The sequence below is a fragment of the Puma concolor genome, chromosome A1, assembly GCF_028749965.1.
Source record: "Puma concolor isolate L17-30 chromosome A1, mPumCon1.1.hap2, whole genome shotgun sequence".
Classification (NCBI taxonomy): Eukaryota; Metazoa; Chordata; class Mammalia; order Carnivora; family Felidae; genus Puma; species Puma concolor.
In genome coordinates, this window is record NC_141667.1 from 67,895,715 (window position 1) to 67,916,991 (window position 21,277).

Sequence of the window (21,277 nt, forward strand, 5' to 3'; positions counted from 1 at the left end):
TAGAAAGCCCAGAAATAAACACACGTTTAGATGGTCAATTAATCTTTAACAAAGGAGGCAAGAATATCCAATTGGGAAAAGACAGTCTCTTCAACAAATGGTGTTGGGAAAAGTCGACATCTACATGCAAAAAAATGAAACTGGACCCCTTTCTTGCACCATACACAAAAATAAACTCAAAATGAATTAAATACCAAAATGTGAGACATGAAACCATAAAAATTCTAGAATAGAGCCAGGCAGTAATTTCTCTGACATTGGCTGTAACAACATTTTTCTAGATATGTATATATGTCTCTTGAATCAAGGGAAACAAAAGGAAAAATAAACTATTGAGGCTACATCAAAAAAAAAGTTTCTGCACAGCAAAGGAAACAATCAACAAAACTAAAAGACAACCTACAGAATGGGAGAAGATATTTGCAAATGACATACCCAATAAAGGGCTAATATCCAAAATATAAAAAAAGAATTTATACAACTCAACACCAAAAAACCAAGTAATCCAATGAAAAAATGGGCAGAACATAGGAAGAGACATTTCTCCAAAGAAGACATACAGAAATGCAAAAAGACACATGAAAAGATGGTCAACATCACTCATCAGGGAAATGCAAATCAAAACCACAATGAGATATCACTCACCTCACACCTGTCAGAATGGCAAAAATAACACAAGAAACAATAACCATTGGCAAGGATGAGGAGAAAAAGGAACTCTTGTGCCCTGTCAGTAGGAACGCAAACTGGTGCAGCCACTGTGGAAAACAGTATGGGGGTTCCTCAAAAAATTAAAAATAGAATTACCATATGATCCAATAATCATAATTCTGGGTATTTGCCCCCCAAATACAAAACACCACTTCAAAGGGATACATGCACTCCTGTATTTATTGCGACATTATTTACAATTGCCAAATTCTGGAAGTGGCCCAAGTGTCCGCTGATAAAGAAGATAAAGATATATAAAATACAAAGGAATATTAAATCAGCAATAAAAATGAAGGAAATCTTGCTGTGGGGCCTCTCCACTGGGTGGGGGCTGGTGGCTCAGGCAGTGAAAGAATTCACCCAAAGCACAATAAAGGTGATAGAAGTTGACTTAATATATTGCCAAAGAGCAGCGGGCAGGACAGCAAAGAAGAGGCTGTCTGTCATGAGAAGATGGGGAGGGGCTACAGTTATAGGATGGAGTAAGGGAGTGTGGCAATGTATGGAATTTCCCCTTTTTTGTTATCTTAGGAACTGTGCCTGGTTGTAAGCAGCCCAGTGGTTGCTTAGGGCCTATGGCTTAATGGGCCTGTGTGCGTTAGTCTGGTGATCACTGTGGGCCCTTTTGCCTTGCTTAAGTTTCCACCGCTCAAGCCTGTTGCCTAAAAGTGACCTCTACACTTGCCATTTGCAACAACGTGTATGGATCCACAGAGTAAAATGAAGTAAGTCAGACAAAGAAAGAAATACTGTATGATTTCACTCATATGTGGAATTTAAGAAACAAATGAACAAAGGAAAAGAACAGACTCTTAATTATAGAGAACAAACTGATGGTTTGCAGAGGAGAGGGGGGCAGGGGGCTGGGTGAAATAGGTGAAAGGGATTAAGAGTACACTTATCCTGGGGCGCCTGGGTGGCTCAGTCGGTTAAGCAGCCGACTTCGGCTCAGGTCATGATCTCGCGGTCCGTGAGTTCAAGCCCCGCGTCGGGCTCTGTGCTGACAGCTCAGAGCCTGGAGCCTGTTTCAGATTCTGTGTCTCCCTCTCTCTGACCCTCCCCTGTTCATGCTCTGTCCCTCTCCGTCTCAAAAATAAATAAACGTTAAAAAAAAAATTAAAAAAAAAAAGAGTACACTTATCCTGATGAACACTGAGTAATGTATAGAATTGTTGAACCACTACATTGTACACCTGAAACAAATATAACACTGTCCGTTAACTATATTGGAATTAAATAAATAAAACTATATTGGAACTAAATAAATACAGTAACATTTAAAAATATGTTTTTTTAAAAAGTACAACATATGGAATGTCAGACAGTAATTGTTATGGAGAAAAGCAAGCCAGGGACTAGAGAGCATTGGAGGTTGCAATTTGGGATCAGAGAAGGCCCCACTGATGTGCCATTGGAGTAAAGATCTGAAAAGTGAGAAGAGACAGTTAAGTGGTTACCTGGAGCTTACCAGATAAGGGAGGGTTCCCCCATATCAGTACTACTGACATTGAGGCCTGGATAATCTTGTTGTGGAAAGGCTGTCCTGTACATGGTAGGATGTGTAAGCAGTATCCCTGGCTTCCCCAGATGTGACCATCTGTTTGATAACCAAAGATGTCTTCAGACATTGCCACATGTCCTGTGTGGGGCAAAATCACCCCTAGATCAGAACCATGGAGCTAGAAGAAGGGTAAAAGGCCTAAGGAAGGAATGCGTTCAGCCTGTTTGAGGCACAGCAAGGAGGCAGGCAGTAGATGAAATCAGAAGACAGCAGGATGAATTACATCACCTATGACAGATGGAAAGCTCCTGGAGGGTTCAAAGCAAAAAAGAACACACTTGACCCACATTTTATTTTTTTTTTAATTTTTTTTTTCAACGTTTATTTATTTTTGGGACAGAGAGAGACAGAGCATGAACGGGGGAGGGGCAGAGAGAGAGGGAGACACAGAATCGGAAACAGTCTCCAGGCTCCGAGCCATCAGCCCAGAGCCCGACGCGGGGCTCGAACTCACGGACCGCGAGATCGTGACCTGGCTGAAGTTGGACGCTTAACCGACTGCGCCACCCAGGCGCCCCTTGACCCACATTTTAAAAAGATCCAATTGGCAGGGCATCTGGGTGGCTCAGTCAGTTAAGTGACTGACTCTTGGTTTCTGCTCAGGTAATGATCTCACGGTGGGATTGAGTCCTGGATCCAGCTCTGTGCTTGTGGCATGGAACCTGCTTGGGATTCTCTCTCCTCTCTCTCTCTCTCTCTCTCTCTCTCTCTCTCTGTCCCTGTCCCACTCATGCTGTCTCTCTCAAAATAATAAACTTAAAAAAAAAATTTTTTTTTTAAAGGTCCAACTGGCTGACACATTGAGAATTGACTGCAGGTGGAAAGACAGAAATGGACAGTTCATTTGGGAGGCTATCACAATAATCCCATTAATTTTTTTTATTTGGTTTAATTTTGTTCACTGATGTGACTGGATGGTGGCGGGAGCACTGAGAGAATTGAGCTAAGAATTTCTAGGGAAGAAAAGAGGAAGTAGAATTAGAGTAAAAGCAAAGGAAAAACCCAGGAGTGGGCAAGATAGCATTTTTTTTTTTTTTTTTCCTCCCAGAAATGGAAAGCAGTGCTGTAGCTAAGTCAATCTGAAAGAGCAGAGGGGTTGTGTTGGACAAAGAGGAAACGCTGGGGGGCAGTTTGTGTGCAGAGTCAGTGAGTGCTAGGTACTCAGGAACCGTAGGCTCTCGTCTGTAAGTAACTGGGAGTTTTGAAGCTTAATAAGCAATGATGAAAGCTCTACCCCAGTGTGCAGATCATAGGAGTCAGAAAGAATAATTTCAAAAGGAGTTTCCTGAAATAATACGGTGAGACATAACAAGAGCCAAAGTTCAGGTGGAGGAAGAGCAGGAGCTGGACATCCTGAAGGCTGCAAAGTGAGGCCCTGCCCTAAATCTCGGAACTACCTTCTCACGGTATTTTGCTTGTACGCAACTGCAGACTACTGTCTCCCCTGGGACAGGGGGTAGGGGAGTGGGGATGGAAACGTTTCCAGGATATCAGACATTAATCAAATTCAAGTCCACCACAAAAAGGTTTAAGTAGTGCAGTCCTTTCTTGGAAAGGGTGTCCCCCAGGGGAGGGTGTTTTAAGTCTCTTCAAGAGTCTTTCCAAAAAGGCTATTGAGAAAAACTATGCTGAGTTCTGGCATTGGGGGAAAAAGCATGTCTCCGACAGGAGTTCTTTCAGGGTGGTCGTACATTTCAATTTTTAGATTTCAAATGCCTTAGTAGGGTTAGCACAGTAGTACAGGCACATCAGACCAGTCCCACTACACTGAGGGTGGGGGCAACAAGGGCACCTGCCTCTCCCTTTCCACCTGCTTTTGCACTCATCGGATTTGCGAAAGGAGCTCGCAAGAGTCTCACCCGTCTCTACCCTCCGTGGATTAAGGCTGCTAGACGCGGGGTACGGTCGCCCCGCCGGGAGCCGCTGCAGCTCCGGCCCCTTGCCACTGCCAGGGAGGCGCAGGTCCGGCCTCTGGCCGGGTGTGGCGCTGGTGGCGGAGCGCGGGTGGGGCGGGCGGGGCGGGGCGAGGGGCCGCGCGGGGAGCGGGCCGCGTCAGCTAGCGCCGGTTCTGCCCGCCTCCCTCCCCCGCCCCAGTCTTCGCGCTCAGCCCCGGCACTAGGAGCAGCCCGGGCGGCGGTGCGAAGGTCCTCGCCATGTCTGCGGCCGCGAGAGAGAGATTCGACCGGTTTCTGAAGGAGAAGAACTGCATGACCGACCTTTTGGCCAAGCTCGAGGCCAAGACCGGCGTGAACAGGAGATACATCGCGCTCGGTGGGTGCGGGGTCGCCGCCGCCTGCTGGGCCCCGGGAGCAGCTGCTGCACCAGCTGCAGGGGAAGCGAGCGGGAAGGGGGTTCGGAGGTCGGTGACAGACGGGGGCGAGAGGCATCCTAGGGGCCGTCTGGCCGCCCGGGAAGGCTTGGGGCCAGAGACCCCGCCGGGGCGCCCGGGCTGCGGCGGCGGGGGGGGTGGGGGGTGGGGGCGCTGGCCTGTGTCCGCGGCCCGGTGGCGGAGCGCCCGGGGAGCGGGGAGGGCCGGCGCTGACGTGTCTGTCCCCGCGGCCGAGTGCCGTGTCCCAGTGGCCTTGCGCAGGCTAGGCTCGGGATGGCAGGGGCCTCCTGCGGGAGGGCGCGCGTGCACGCTCCTAACACTGTCCGTGGAGCTCAGTACAGAGAAGGGTGTCCCCGGGAGGGGAGGGGCCGCGGGCAGGCGAAGGAGTCTGTGGAGCCGGGTTCCCTGGGCTACTGCGCGGTACGGCGGGGGAGCCCCGTGGAGGGAGAGCACGAGGAACGGCTCGAAGGTAGGGACTGCCTGGTTATCCCCAGACTCACTGCAAAGCCCGCAAAGGCGCGGGCCCCACCTTACGGCGGTTTGTTTTTCTAGATCGCCTATACCCGGCCAAGCCTTGCGGTGTGGGCGGGGGCTGTCCGGCTTAGCGCTTCTTGTCCCACAAGACCCACTTCTCTCATCCTCATGTCTCCAGGTGTCATTGGGCTGGTGGCTTTGTATCTGATGTTCGGTTATGGAGCGTCTCTCCTCTGCAACTTGATAGGATTTGGCTATCCGGCCTACGTCTCGTAAGTGGCTCCCCGTCAACCCTCCTTTCCTCCTCTTCCCTCCCCATGCCCCATCCAGGGCTGCCCTAGTTACTAACACATCCGCATTTTCCTGGGAGAGCCGTCAGTGCACCAGAAGGTAGTAACTGCTTAAGGTTACACATTTTAGAGCCTTAACTTGATGCCTGATCTCCTGATGACTAGCCGAAATGCTGATTTCATCAGATTATGTTGGCAGGGTGGGTGCCTTCTAATGGATGCACAAATGGAAAGCGTTACAACAAAGTCGTCCTGCCTTAACTGGTGGGGAGATCTTAACTGGGTACAGAAAGCTGATTCCTTCTCCTTAACAATTATTTAAATGGATATTTCTCCTTATATGTATGTGCACAGACAGTAAAACCCCATCAAATGGGACTTCCCTAATTCAGAATTAATGTTAATGCAGAAACTGGGGAGACTTTTGCTTTCATGATTTTGAAAAGACTGGCTACTTCTTACAGGCAAATGGAAAACACCCTAGGATAAAAATAAAAACAACTTATAAAATGCATTCCTAATATAGATCCTTGGTTGTAGAAATGACTCATTTATATAATTAAGCTTTAAAATGTATCTGAATTTATTACTACTTGAGGTTTTCACCCTACAATGTTTATTTTGAAAATATTCTATCTACAATTTTATTTTTTCATTCATTCAAATAGGAATTCTTCCCCACAAATGAATTGTTTTACTCTACACCACTACCCGAGAAAGCTGGTGGGTTTTGCTTTCGTTGAATTGGTCTCTGCAACTTTTCTCGCCTATAGAGATAAAGGAAAACATTTAGGCTGGGAGGCTAAGACACAGATAAACACATTTATTACATCTTGGGTCTATTACAGGGCAGGCTAGAATTTAATATATGACTGGAAAGAAGGAAACATGTTTTAGAAGTTAGGTCTGATTTGAACAATTAAATTGAAGTGACGTAAGTAGTTGCTGTATTAGTTGGGTGCATATCCTTAGTAGCACTCCGTGAAGTCTGGCCATATTAGGATACTACTTGCTTATGAATTTGGAGGTCCTGTCGTCATGTTGAGAAAAGCGTTTACCCTTATTCGGTATTACCTGCTAAAGCACCATTGAGGTTGCATATGTATACCAAAAGATTGTGAAGGGCAGACCAGGAAAACTGGTTTGACTTTCAGATCAGTGAGAAAAAGTATAAGAATAAAAGTTTTCCAAAAATGTAATCTACTGAGAATATGGTGTAGGTGTATATAGAAAGTTTGTAGGCACACTGATTATAAAAATGGCTTGTAGGCACCTTGGTACCTCAGTCGGTTAAGCTTCTGTCTTGATTTTGGCTCAGGTCATGATTTCATGGCTTTTTGAGATCCAGCCCAGCGTTGGGCTCTATACTGACCTTGCAAAGCCTGCTTAGGATTCCCTCTCTGCCCCTACCCTGCTTATGCACACTGTTTCTCTCTAAATAAATAAACTTAAAAAAAAAAGGCTTGTACCACATGTCTATGATAACAGACAAAATAACATAAATGTATGTTCCTTCTGATTGTGTATTCTACTTGCAAGAGTTTTTTAAAAATTTTTTCAATGTTTATGTATTTTGAGAGAGAGAGAGAGAGAGAGAGAGAGAGAGAGAAACAAGTGGGGGAGGGGCAGAGAGAAGGAGAGACAGAATTCCAAGCAGGCTTCACACCATCAGTGCAGAACCTGATGTGGGGCTCGAACTCACAAACCCATGAGATTATGACCTAAGCCAAAATCAAGAGTCAGATGCTTATTGGAGTAAGCTGCCCATGTGCCCCAAGAGTTTCTTTAATAAAAAAGAGTTTGAAGCATTTTTCAGGTTTGTAGTTCAGAGGTTATTGATTATATTTTGAACAAATCTTGGGTGGCATTTTAGTAACTGTCTAGCTACTTGAATTATTTTGAACTAGCAAGGAATACAGATTTTTGGAAATACTGAAGGATAAAAAACTTTTCCACATCGGTACCATTTGGTACATAATCCTGTGAGAAACATAACCTTCTCTGTTGATGTGATGAGATCACTGGTGTGGGCTTTTAGTCAAGTAAAAATCTGTTTCTAGGTGGGCTACGTATATTCAGATATGTGCAGTACTCTACATGACTAAAGGTGCAGACAGAATTCAAGTATGTTTCTCCTTGACCTGAAGTGGATTAATTCCAGCAGGAACCTCATTTTCAGTCATATTTTAAAGCAAGTCAATTTCAGGTTTTTTTAAAAAATCATTTGTTGTCATTTATTCATTTTCTGCATAGTCAGCTGAATAGTATTGGCTCTTTTTACCTCCAAGAAGCCAAATGCTCTTGTCTATTGCTCATAATTCTGTGAAATGATAGAGACAGTCATATTTCTGAGTGGGTCAGGTGGGTGGGTTTTATATATTTTGGAATTAATTCTATTCACTGAGTATACTTTCCTTTCTATTTGAATATTCTGAGGTAAAGTGACATTTGTAGGACACCTTACTAGGGGTTGGAAAAGTGCTAAAAATCTAATAAAGGGAATTTCATGAAAAATTCAGGAAATAATGAGCATCTCTAGAGTGGTATTTATTCATAGGATGCTTCCTTTTTGTAGACGCAACTCTTTTACCTATAAAATAAAGATAAGATTCTCTGACCATAAGGAAATTAAGTGAAGATTGCTCTCTGTGGGTATTTGGACTTTTCTCTAAAACAATGGTTCTCAGCCTTAGATGCCCATTGGAGTTATCTGAGGAGGCTTCAGAAGTGCTGAGGCCTAGTCCCAACCTCCAGAGATTCTGGTGTAATTGGCCTGGGATGCAGCCTGGGTTTGGGGGATTCAGGCTCGTTGGTCTTTTACAATTTGTAAAGGATTCTAATGTCAGCCAATGTTGAGAACGTGTGATGTACAGCAGCAGCAATCTGTGCTTGTTACACTTGAAAATGGGGTACAAGGGAGAGAAAAATGGCCTGCTGACCCTGGGCCCCACCTGGCCTCTGCTTTATCAAGGTGATGTGGAACTGTGTGCATAGTACAAAGCACACAGACCCCCCTGTGAGTAAAATTCAGGCAGTCAATGTTAAACATTAGTCTAATCAAGTTTGTTCATCGCTTAACCAGTGTAATTGTGTAATTGTCAGAAACCCCTTGAAAATGGTGTTATTGGTGGCACCCAAATCAGTGTTAGTTAAAATGTGGGGCACCTGGGTGGCTCAATCTGTTAAGCTTCCTACTCTTGATTTTGGCTCAGGTCATGCTCTCATAGTTTCGTGAGTTCGAGCCCCATGTTGGGCTCTGTGCTGACCCTGAAGAGCCTGCTTGGGATTCTCTCTCTCCCTCTCTTTCTGCTCCTCCCCAGCTCATGCTCTGTCTCTCTCAAAATAAACTTAAAACAATTATTTAAAAAATTGTGATCTGTGATCCCTTTCCCTTTAATAGTTCTCCTTGCCTCTTATAATTCTCCCTGTGCTCCCCAGCCAGAGTTATTCTAAACAATATGGGTTCATCTATTTAGCAAAAGTCAAATCCAGCCACATGCCAGGCACTGTGGCAACACTTGAGATACACGATGGGCTGAGGTCAACATGCTCTCCATTCTCTTTGAATGAACGGTCTACCTACATGCACTACAATAAATAAAGTAGTGACACAGTGTGGTAAGTAAGCCCTGTGAAGAAAATTGACAGGGAGCTGGGGTAGGGGATTGCGGGATGGACCCCCTTTCCGTATTTATGTGAGATACCATCTGAGTTAAGGCTTGAGGAATGAGAAAGTGCCAGGCCAGCCAAGAGCAGAGCCAGGCCGAGGGAGCAGCATGTGCCAGGAACAGCGCCTTGGAAGCTCTGAGCCGGAAGAAAGGTGAGATCGATCCAGAGAGGTACAGGTGCCATCAGGCAAGGCTGGTGGCCGGTTAATAAGTGTAGTTTTTATTCCTGGTAGTTTGTAGGGAGTTGGCAGGTTTTCTGATTGCCTTGGATGGGTTTTAAATAGGGGGTGACATGAGGGACGCCTGGGTGGCTCAGTCAGTTAAGCTTCCAACTCTTGATCTCTGCTCAGGTAATGACCTCGCAGTTTGTGAGTTTGAGCCCCGCATCCGGCTCTGTGCTAATGGTGTGGAGTCTGCTTGGGATTCTGTCACTCCTCTCTGCTTATCCCCTGCTTATGCTCGCTCTCAAAATAAAGAAAGAAACATAAAAAAATTTAGGGGGAGACATGATATGATTTACATTTTAAGGTCATTTTGGCTACTGTGATCTCTGGAAGGAATTAGCCATCCTGCAAAACTCTTGCCAGTCTCAGCCTTTCTCACCTTCAGCTTTTGCTTCTGCTATTTCCTCTCTTCTCCCTCCATCGTAGGGAGGCCCACAGATTGTATGTAATGGTCAGCACTGGGCTTAGAGGCTGCAGGGCACAGAAATAAAATTTGGAAAAGCTCATATGGCTTCATTGCTTATCCTGTGACTCACCACCTTGGGAAAGCTGTGGGTGGGACCCTGGCATTACCTGGCTTCAGGTGAGGTTGTGGCATGTTGGAACACAGACAGCTGGAGGCCTGGCTCCTGGAGGGGCAGTTAGTGCCTTATGAGGTACCCCCTTCCTACTGGTTACTTTTTAAAAAAAAATTTTTTTTAACATTTATTTTTGAGATACAGAGAGTGGCAGAGCATGAGCAGGGGAGGAGGAGAGAGAGAGAGAGATAAAGAATCTGAAGCAGGCCCCAGGCTCCGAGCTGTTTGTCAGCACAGAGCCCGACGTGGGGCTCAAACCCACGAACTGCGAGACCATGACCTGAGCCGAATTGGACACTCAACCGGCTGAGCCATCCAGGTGCCCCCCCTACTGGTTACTCTTATTTTCTGTGTACATCATTTCCGTATGTTTCCAGACTTTTTGGCCACACTGTACAGGCACTTTGAAATATAATTCCAGCCTTCTCATTGTCAAGAGCTATTGACAGAATTGCTGTCATCTCTTTATTCACTCTATTCCTGAGAAGAGAAGGCAGACCACTGCATTGTAGGAACTCTGTTATTAAGGTAGACCCACCCCCATGCTGCCCATTTTTTGCCAAGATATAATTCACATGCAGCCTTTTTAAAGTGTACAATTCAGTGTTTAGTATACTCATAAAGTTGTGCAATCATCACTGCTATCTAATTCCAAGACATTTTCATCACCCTCAAAAAGAAACTGGATCCATTAGCATTCACACCCTATTTCTCCTATGCCCCAGTCTCCAGAAACCACTTACAATTTTCTGTCTCTATGGATCTGCTTGTTCTGGACTTTTCATATAAATGGAATTCTGTAATATATGGCCTTTTGTTTCTGGTGCAGCCTTGCTTTTGTTTGGCGAGAGGGCAGAGGGAGGGAGGAAGGGAGGGAGAAGGAGAGTAGGGGGGCAGGGGGAATCTTAAAGAAGCTCCATGCCTAGCACGGAGCCTGATGCAGAGCTTGATCTCATGACCAAGAGATCATGACCTGAGCCAAAATCAAGAGTTGGATGTTTAACAGACTGAGCCACCTGGGTGCCCCAGTACAGCCCTGCTTTTAGTGGCATTGCACAAATAAGAGTCTTTCTGAAAGATGCCCTGTGAGCATGTGCTATGCTGCACCCTCACACGCAGAGTCTGTTGCCAGAGACCTAAGGTAGCCCTCACCGGGGGTCCTTGAGTGGGTGCTAGTCTTGTCCCTGCTTCTTTGTTCAAATGGAATTATGAGGGAAAGTCTAATGACTTTCTTTCCTCTTTAAAAAAAATTTTTTTTTAACGTTTATTTTTGAGACAGAGGGAGACAGAGCGTGAGTGGGGCAGGGGCAAAGAGAGAGGGAGACACAGAATCTGAAACAGGGTCCAGGCTCTGAGCTGTTAGCACAGAGCCCAATGTGGGGCTCGAACCCACAAACTGTGAGATCATGACCTGAGCCTAAGTCGGACGCTCAACCGACTGAGCAACCCAGGCGCCCCTAATGACTTTATTTTCTATTTTTGCTTTTGTCCTGCAGAGAAAGGAAAGGAGGAGAGTTTGCTTTCTATCCTACTCAGCAACTTTAAAAAAATTCCACAAAAATGTCTATTAACTTTTATTTTTATTTCATTTTTTCATAAAGATCAGGCTACCACCTTCCTGGGACTATCAGAGTTGGGCCTTAGAGATCAAGCATGTAATCTAATTCCTTTGGTTTTCTTTTCTTTCTTTCTTTCTTTTTTTTTTTTTAAACCCCAGCATAAGGCTTTGAACTCATGACTCTGAGATCAAGACCTGAGCTGAGATCAAGAGTCTGATGCCTAATGAACTGAGCTACCTAGGTGCCCCTAATTCCTTTAGTTTTCAAATGATCCAGGCACAGAGAGGTAGAGTATGTTTCTGAAGTTCACACAGGGGCCAGTCTTGGTCTGGAACCCTCAGCTACTACGCAGGAATGTGAAAGCACCTTGAGGCATATTTTAGTATCAGACTCGAAAAGATTAAATATGTTTAGAGTCCAGCATTTTGATGACTGTATACAGTCTAATGTTTGGCAACACTTTTGAAATCTCATGCCCACTTCAGTGATGTGTGATTCTATCTCCTATGTCCTCACCAGCACATTAAAAAAATTTTTTTTAATGTTTATTTTTTGAGAGCGAGAGCAAGAGCACAGAGCAGGGGAGGGGGAGAGAGAGAGAGAGTGAGACACAGAATCCGAAGCAGGCTCAGGCTGTGAGCTGTCCGCACAGAGCCTGGTGTGGGGCTCAAACCCACAAACTGTGAGATCATGACCTGACCTGAAGTCGGATGCTTAACTGACTGAGCCACCCAAGTACCCCATATCAGCCCATTTTAAACTGTGCCACCAATACAAACAATGTTACTGCTTTTAGCTCTTTGCATAGCTGAATACCTGTGTAGCACTTCATTTAATAGATACTTATATCCCTATTTAAGTGCCTTACAAATGTAGCTCATTTAATCCTTATGGCAACCCTCTGATGTAAATACTATGATTGTTCCCATTTTACGATAAGGAAACAGAGAAAGAAGTAACTTGATCAGGGTCTCACAATTAGTAGATGGTAAAGTGTATTTAAACCCAGGGAGCCTGGGTGGCTCAATCGGTAGAGCATAAGACTTTTAATCTTGTGGGTCATGAGTTTAAGCCCCAGATTGGGCATAGAGCTTGCTTACTTACTTACTAACTAACAACAAACCCAGAGCCCATGTTTTTAAGTTTTATGTTACACTACTTTCCATGTGGCTCTTCGACTGTCTCAGATACATGCCATGCCCTATGCAGAGATGAAAATTGAACTGTTGATGTAAACTTTTTCTTTTCTCAGTTTGACATTGTCAATACACTGTCTTGATGCAGTGTATTTTTCCTCTCTCAAATAGGGGACTGCCCCCCCCCCCCCCCCCCCCCACCAAGTCATGTATCCGCACACATAGGCATTTGCAGTGTTTTGGGAACATGAGTTAGAATGTATTAGAAATAACTAACAAGTTATTTCTCTTGTTATGTATCATTGATTTACAACAGCAGTGACATAACTAGTTATTTGCAGAGACTTGCTCTCTTTTACCAGGGCAAGCCCCTATGAGGATGGCACACTGAATTGCATTTCCTGAGAGAATGTGGCCTTGCCTTTAGTTCTGTGTCAGGAGGCAGAGAATCTTTAGGAGGAGATGTTTGGGGGTGACTCCTATGCGGTAAGATTGAAAAGGGGATGGTGTGTGTGTGGGGGGTGATATTTGGGAAAGACACTGTCAGAGTAACCACAAGAGTTGTAATACAGTTAACCAGAAGTAAAAGCTACTGCCTCTTCTTAGCTAATGATTCACAGCAGATAAAGTGCGGGAGCATAGTTTACAAAGGACTCAGATCAACTCATTCAAGATTTGCAGTGGCAGCCTCCTATAACAGAGGTGTTCTCCGAAGGAGCATTGGAGGAAGTTGTCTTGGTATGACTGGCAGTTGAGCACCACTTTCTGTTTCGGAAAACAAAGTCCACTGACGCAAAGTGAGGCTTCCCTAATGGTGCTGGAGGATGTGTACTTGTGGTTCTCTTCTGAGACTCATTAGTAAGGGTGGTGTTTGTTTTCTTGGGTGCGTCCCCCCCAAAAAAAACTTGTAATTATGGTTTGTCTCTTTTTTACTCTTGAGAACGTGGGGGCAGATACACTTTCTCCTAAGCTGCTTACGTTCCTATTACACTAGCTTTTCTCTCTACAACTGTAAGCTCTGTGCTGGAGTGCTGAAGAGCAGAGTGGCGAATGCCCACACTTTGACTCCTCCGGGTAGTGTGAAGCTCAGGTGGTGTTCTGGCTGACCATGCACTTGGCTCCATTACTGGCATTGTGTGAATTTTGCCTTCAGCGTCCTGAGATGTTAGATGTTTAAGTTTTATCAGCTTTTTATTGGTTGAGTTTTCACTTAGTATTACTGCTAATATTGCTGAGCTATTTTAAGATGGAATTGTGGAGAAACTAGAAAAAGTAATAAAATATCCTTATAATCGCATGTCACTATTTTTGTAGGCAATTACAGCCAGAATTTTAGATTAGGTTAGGTTAGGGTTCCCCCCATCTCCCTTGCCTGTACCATAGAGAAAGGAAGGTCTTAAGGAGCAAATAAGATGAATGATTTAACTTACTTACTCATGATCTACTTTCTGGGCTCTTAAGCAGTCGTGAGGAGAGATCTCATTCCTAATGTTCTGTTCTAGAATGCTCCCTGTGAATTTTAATGAAAATGTTTTCCTATTTTTGAGGGCCCTAGAGATGTGGTTTATTTGTCCTCTGCCTTCATCCAACTCATCTTGGAGTTCTCTTTTTCAAGACTGACTCTGAATGAGGAGTCCATTTCCAACTTCATTTCCTCTTATGGTATTTAAAACAACTAGAAATACATATGGGACATTCTAAGGTATTGGTGACTTTTGACAACATTACCAATTAGTTAATTTTGAGGAACAATGAATTAATTTAGAATTGGAAAGCAGTTTAAAAAATTGTTCATGAAATGGCTTTTTGTAGCAATTGAAATATAAGTGGGGCCTGTAGGAACCTCTTCTGACTTTGGTCTGTCGCTAGCACACTCTTCTGGTTCTTGGGAGTAGAGCTTATCAGTCCTTCTCAGTCACATGACCACTATATTTATCCTGCAGCCTCCGAGAGTTATGCCAGGTGATCTGGTGAAGGGATCACTTACATGTCAGAGGTAACTCGAGGCTGCTATCTGCCTATCTTGATGTGGCCTTCTTTTGTCTAGGAAAGGTCAGTTTAGATCATTCTTGTCCAGGTTGTGAGGGTACTTGAGCCTAAGTTAAACTTGATGATACTATACTTGACATAGACATTACATTTATAGAACCATTCATTTTATTGACAAAGGGTTGTTCCAGTAGGATTTGCATCTGCTGTTTTATTGCTTTAGGCATACATTTTTTTTTTAACTATCAAATAGTTTAGCACATTAAGCGCTTTTTTTTTTGTTTTTTTCTTCCTTCAAGCAGGGAAAGAATGATCTTTTATTATTTTTTTTTTCAATATATGAAATTTATTGTCAAATTGGTTTCCATACAACACCCAGTAGCACATTAAGCTTTGAGTTATAAAATGTTAGCTAGTTTAGGTCCTAGAGATCAAGCTGCAAGAGCTACCTTTTACAGATTTGGAAACTAAGGCCACAAACAAGTTACTGGACTTGGGTCATGGGTTTGTTGGGGCAAAGCCAGGGGTAGTCGTAGGGATGCGTGAATTCTCTGGCCTGCACACTTTAACATTCCTCATGTTTTATATTTGACTGTAACTGAATATTTCATTTTGCATTAAAAAACAAAATGGTGGGAAGTTGATAAATAAGATCATTGTAATTAAACACCAAACTATTTGACGACTGAATGACTACTTTTGTTTTATTATTCAGTCTCCCTTGGAGATGTTTTATAGACTCATCTAAAATGTATTTGCCTGGGAATTTAGCCTATTTATGTATTTCATTAAGTCGGTCATTTTATATAGGAGAACAAACACCATACATACTAAAGAGTAAAGGAGTTTGATATGTTTTCGTTGTTCTTGTATAGTAACCTTAGAAGATAGTTTCTACATATTTAGGATGCATACCTAGCTACCTATCATATCTTTTTTCTTTCTTTCTCTCTTTTTTTTTTTCGAATAGGGGAGGAGGGCTGGCTTAATATAAATCGTAATAAGCATATGGAGTTTTTCATATGTTCTGTTTCCTTCCATTAGTTTCTCTAGCTCTGTACAGGATCCTCTCTCTTGCTTTGAGAGCACAACTACTCTGCAGTGGAAAACAAGTAACTCTGAGTGCCCATGGCTTCTTACCTTCTTTTCTTCCATGAAGAAGAAAAATGTTTTTATTAGCATGGAAACAAACTAGTGTTTATGTCTTAAAATACGTAATTTTTTCCTTCTAATTTGATGCACTGTATGTGTCAAATAAGATTTGCAGTGGCATTCTCCTCAACCAAGGTAATAAGAAATTAGTAAACCTTTTTGAGCTCTCAGGAGTTCCTAAATCACACTCTCTGATAAATTAACACAGCAGAAGTAGTCTTATGCATAGTGGGTGCTGTGTATGGTCACGTTATATGTTTGCCGTATCAAAAAGGATTGTAAACATTATGGTCTGTATTCTTCATATTTAGGCTTCAAATAATCTACCTTGAACTCGGGAATATTTGCTATTAAATAAAATTTACCACGTTAGAGATAAAACAAACCAAGTGGAATCGAGGCAGATTTCTTTCTGTTCTTTACCAACAGCATATCTCAAGGCTGTTTATTATTATAGGTTGTTTTATTAACTGCTTTTTTTTTTGATTCACTGTCAGTCTGGTGATATAATGGACTCATTAAAATTAAACTTCCATGGATGGATACAATTGGTTTTAGTAGTAAAGCCAGTGCTTTGAAGAAATATATTATTTAATTTTATGTCATTTGGCTAATCTGAGTTGTAGTGGCCAAGTTACATATGAACCATGTACCATTCAGGTGGTGTATACCTGAATTTCTTTGGTATCAGTGATCAGAAGCATATGTATATAGACCTGATAATTACTAGCTGTATTAACTCTTGCGCAAATCAGATTAACTTTCATAAAGGTCAATTTTCTTGAGCAAAAGGGGTGGATAGTATATGTCAAACACTTGGCACAGAATCTAGCATTCAGTAAGTGCTTAATCAAGGGTGGTTACTTTTACTAACCTACAAAGAGGAAAACTAATCATTGTTGTGATGAAATCTAGGTCATTGAGCTTTTAAATGATTAAGGAAAGATCTCCTTTCATTAATTTTCATTAATTTTTTCCACTTACTTTTTTGGGCCCTTAAGACATTATTATTCCAAGAGCAAAAAAGTACAATAAGAGTTTGTTCTTCCAGGTTTGTAAATATGTGGTATGGCTGATGGTTTTCTTCTGTTATGGTACAGTGGTGTGCATGTTCCTAAGCACTGGGTGTCATTTTAACAATTTTAAAATCTTAAATCCCATTTTTTACTTTTTGTTTCTGATAAGATTTCCAATTTCCCATAACTCTGCCTCCATAACCCTCCTTCATAAGACCCTTCCCCAATCACACATATGCTCCTTAATTAGCAGGGGAACTATTTTTTGACTGTTGGCTTTTGGTCCTTGAGTCTGTTTTGGCCCCAAGGGCTTTAATTACAATGTCAGTTGCATTGTTTGGTGCTCAGTATATATACTTGCATCTGAATGAATCTGTCACTGATTTTCTGTGGTGGATTACCATATGGGGCAGGGAATATCTTAGGTTCTCTGAATAATGACTCAGATTTGGAGGGAGAGAATACTGGTAGCCCAAGATTACCTCTGTGCAAACTTTGTTTTCTTTACACGTTTCTCTTTCTCTCTCTTTTTTTTATTTTTATTTTTTGAGAGAGAGAGAGAGGGCACAAGTGAGCAAGAGGCAGAAAGAGAGAGAATCCCAGGAGGGGCAGAGAGAGAGAGAGAGAGAGAGAGAGAGAGAGAGAGAGAGAAGCAGGGCTCACCCAATGCGGGGCTTGTGCTCACCGTGATGTGAGACTCGAACTCATGAACTGTGAGATCATGACCTGAGCTGAAGTCAGATGCTTGACTGAGCCACCCAGGCACCCTCTTTACACATGTTTAATGCTATCCTTTCACTATCCTTCATTCCTGCCCTTGCTTTTAGAAAATAGCAATAAAGGTGTAAACAAACTGATGGGACGTGAAAGGGTGAAGGCAGCCGGTACCAGTCACTGGAGGAGCCCTGTGGTCTGGCCAGTGGGTTCTGTGCATATCAGTACCAATCCAATACCAATGTAAAGAATTTTGGCCCATGAACCTTCACACCATGGGCCTGAAAAATGTTTTCACAAGTGTCTGAGTTTGTTCCCATTGACCTGCCAATGGGATTTGGGGATTTCAGCTCTTCACTCTCTATAGCATTGGGATTTGGAGAGTGAAGTGTAATTAAAATCCATGGGTAATTCTCTAATCTCCTTTTAGCCTTATTAACAATGCTGTTAACCCTCTACCAGCTGTACTTAGCCAGAAGGACTAAGCTTTTTTTACTCTCTTGCCTCCCAATAATAATAATAATAATAAATTATTACCACATTATAAGTGCTATCTATTAAGGATATATTTAATGAGAGCTTACTTGGTTCCAGTCACTGATTCTAAGTGCTTTGCATGTAATCATTTAATCTTCATAACAGCATGATCAGGTTTATCATTCCTTCTTGACAAATGAGGAAACTAAGGCCCAGAATAACTTGCTCAAGGTCATGTGCCTAGTAAGTGCTGGAACAGGGATACAAGGTACATGCCAAGGGTGGTGAAGTGATGCAAAGCCAGATGAGCATTGGGAAGAAATGGAGGGAAAAGCCAGACTATTCCATCATCCAGAGTAATTAATAATTTTTCAAAATGTTGATATATTTTGAGAGACAGAAAGCACATGCACATGCGCGAGCAGAGGAGGAGCAGAGAAAGAGGGAGAGAGAATCCCAAGCAGGCTCTGTGTTGTCAGTGGCAGAGCCTGACATGGGGCTCGAAATCATGACCTGAGCTGAAATCACAAGTCAGATGCTTAACCAACTGAGCCCCAGGCACCCTGTAATTAATACATTTTTGATAGTTTGCTTTTTTGAAATAGAAAATTAGAATGAGTCCATTCCATGTGTTGGACTACAGGACTCTTCTCTCTGTGTCTTTATGTGTTCATATGTGTGTTATTGAAAACCTTTTAATGCTCTAAAACACGAGGGTGTGTCTGATCATTGTTAGAGAAGTTTGTAAGAAAACCATGAGCTGTTTCCTCAAGAGAGAAATTAAATGAATATGCCTGATGTTCACTTCAGTATTTAACAAAGCCCTAAAGAGACAGTCCCATAGGAGGAAGTAGTTATAGAAAGCCTGGTGTTTATTTTTTTCTCCCACATAGAAATATTTTTCCTTTCTCTTGTTATAAAAATATTGTACAGGCTCATTACAAAGACCTTAAAAAAGTGAAATTCTGCAGTCCCAATGCCCAGGATTAACTTTACACAATTTGAAATATATGCTTTTGGATACCATTCTTGGTCTGTAAACACATAGAAATAGATATCCATGTCTCTTTTTTTTTCAAAACACAAAGTTATCTACTTTTTACATTCAACATTGTAGCTTGGACATCTTTCTTTGTTAATATCCTTTTTAAAGACTTCAGAATATTTCATTGTATGGATATACCAAAATGTATTTACACAGCCCATTGCTGCCCTTAAAAAACCTGTAGACACATACTTCATAATATTTTATTTTCATTGAAATTACTTTAATATCAGTCTTTTCTCTTTGAACTTCATATGTTGGTCTATACAATATAGAACATGAACAGTTTGTCTCTAAGACAGCTTCTAACTCCACATTCTACAATTTCTAATTCTGCTCTGTGAATTTTTAGAACTGCTAACCCATGTATAGTATTGACAGCCATCTTCTGCACCTTAGCCCTGTTTCTGCTGCTCACCCAGGCCTCATTTCTTTTTTGCACCTTGCTTGAGGTAGACCAAGCTCTGCCCCTGGAACATGGTAGGTGGCTGAAGAGAGAGAGAACAAAGAAGCCATAGAACCAAGCCCAAGTGACCAGGCTTTGGATCAGTGGTGAGAATATGTCAGTGAGTCTGCAGAGAGCAATCTAAGACCATGGTGTCTGTCTTTTGTGAATGTGTAGTTCTAAACCCAGGTTTAGTGTCTGTGGTATGGCTAACTATAGCTCACTTAAGGGCAAGGGCACATTGAGAATAAGTAAGACAATGGCCCAGGCCTGTGGGGAGAGTGGTTGGAATTGTTGCCAGCTGTCTTTGGGATAGTTCCAGAACTCCTCTGGGGTTTAGCTAGAGATCGAAAAGCCCCGGGGGAGGTTGATATTCTAGCCAACGTAATAGAGGACTTTTAGATTGGTTCTTAAAATTTTAGCAAAAGAGTTTTGTTTAGGAGATGTTTTTATCTTGAATTCTTTTACAAGTTTGAGAATGCTCAGGTGAGCGTTCTACATTATCTTAGAGTGACTCATCCTAATTGTAGCAGAGATATCATTCAGTTTGCCTTTTCTGTCTAACTTTTCTTCTCTCCTGGCCTCTTGTTTGTTGCGGGAAAGGGGTAACCTACCCTTTGGCTACAAATCCATCATTTGGGTTTTCTTTCCTGGAAAAGATATGCAGAGGTGGTGCTGAGACTGAAACTTTGACCAATAGTTCTGAAACTTGGCTCAGCCTTAGGATCACCTGCACAACTTTCTAAAGCTTAAAGCTCTACATGCCAGAGTCTGAATCACTAGGTCTGAAAAGAACCCAGGCGTGTATGTTTAACTAGTTCTGTAGGTGGTTATGGATCATCATCTAAGTTTGAGAAACAGTGGACTAGGGCACCAACTCAGAACATGTCCTGTTCACTTCTGATACCCTCCCTTCCCTCCCCACCTCTGCCTGTCCCCCCTCAGGTAAGCAGGTTGGAGGGTGGAAGGGTTCTCTAAGAATCTGGGCCTTGAGACTGACTTCTCTTATTTGTCTTCTGTGACCAGTTTACCCTTTTTGGGTCTTGGTTTTCTTCAGCACAAGACTAGATCATTCTGGTCCCTTCCAAAAGAAATATTATGAACTCTTTTTGTATTTATAGTAATGCAGTAAATATTTATTAAATGCCTACTTGGTACCAGACATTTTGCTAAGTGTTATGCAGCCTGGTGGTGAGTTGTTCTAAATAGGGAAACAGCCTGGGATAGTGAAATAGGCACGGGCTTTGTTGGAGTTAATCTTGGGTGTAAATCCAACCTCTGCTACTTGTTCAATTTCTTTTTAAAGTAAGCTCTCCACCCAATATGGGGCTTGAACTCATGAACCCGAGATCAAGAGTCGCACACTCTACTGAGTGAGACAGCCAGGTGCCCCCAGTCTCTGCTGCTTGGAGCTAGGAGCCCTGCACATGTTGTTTTTCTTCCTTAAGCCCCAGTATTTCCTGAAAATAACAATCCTTACATCATAGGGCTATTATGAAATTAAAATAACTCTTAGGTAAAATTTAACCAAGGATGTGAAAGATGTATACTCTGAACACTATGAGGCATTGATGAAAGTAATTGAAGAGGACATAGATGGAAAGATATAACACACTTATGGAGTGAAAGCATTAATATTGTTAAAATGTCCATACTACTCAAGGCAATCTGCAGATTCTATGTAATCCCTATCAAAATAGCAGTAGCACTTTTCACAGAACTAGAACAAATAATCTTAACATTTGTACGGAATCGTAAAAGATCCTGAATGGCAAAAGCAATCTCGAGAAAGAACAAAGCTGCAGGTATCACAATGCCAGACTTCAAGATCGATTACAAAGCCACAGTAAAACAGTATGATACTGACACATAAATAGACACACAGATCAATGGAACAGTATAGAGAGCC

General features: G+C 42.6%; 1 protein-coding gene across 1 annotated transcript in view; it reads left to right on the forward strand.

Moving 5' to 3' along the window:
• Positions 1-4,350: 4,350 nt before the first annotated feature.
• Positions 4,351-21,277, forward strand: part of REEP5 (receptor accessory protein 5) — a 39,486-nt gene continuing 22,559 nt past the window's right edge. The window contains exons 1-2 of the mRNA XM_086682582.1: positions 4,351-4,543; positions 5,254-5,347. Of these exons, the coding sequence (XP_086538708.1) occupies positions 4,426-4,543; positions 5,254-5,347 (212 nt within the window). The 5' untranslated portion in view covers positions 4,351-4,425. The remainder of the gene's footprint in view (positions 4,544-5,253; positions 5,348-21,277) is intronic.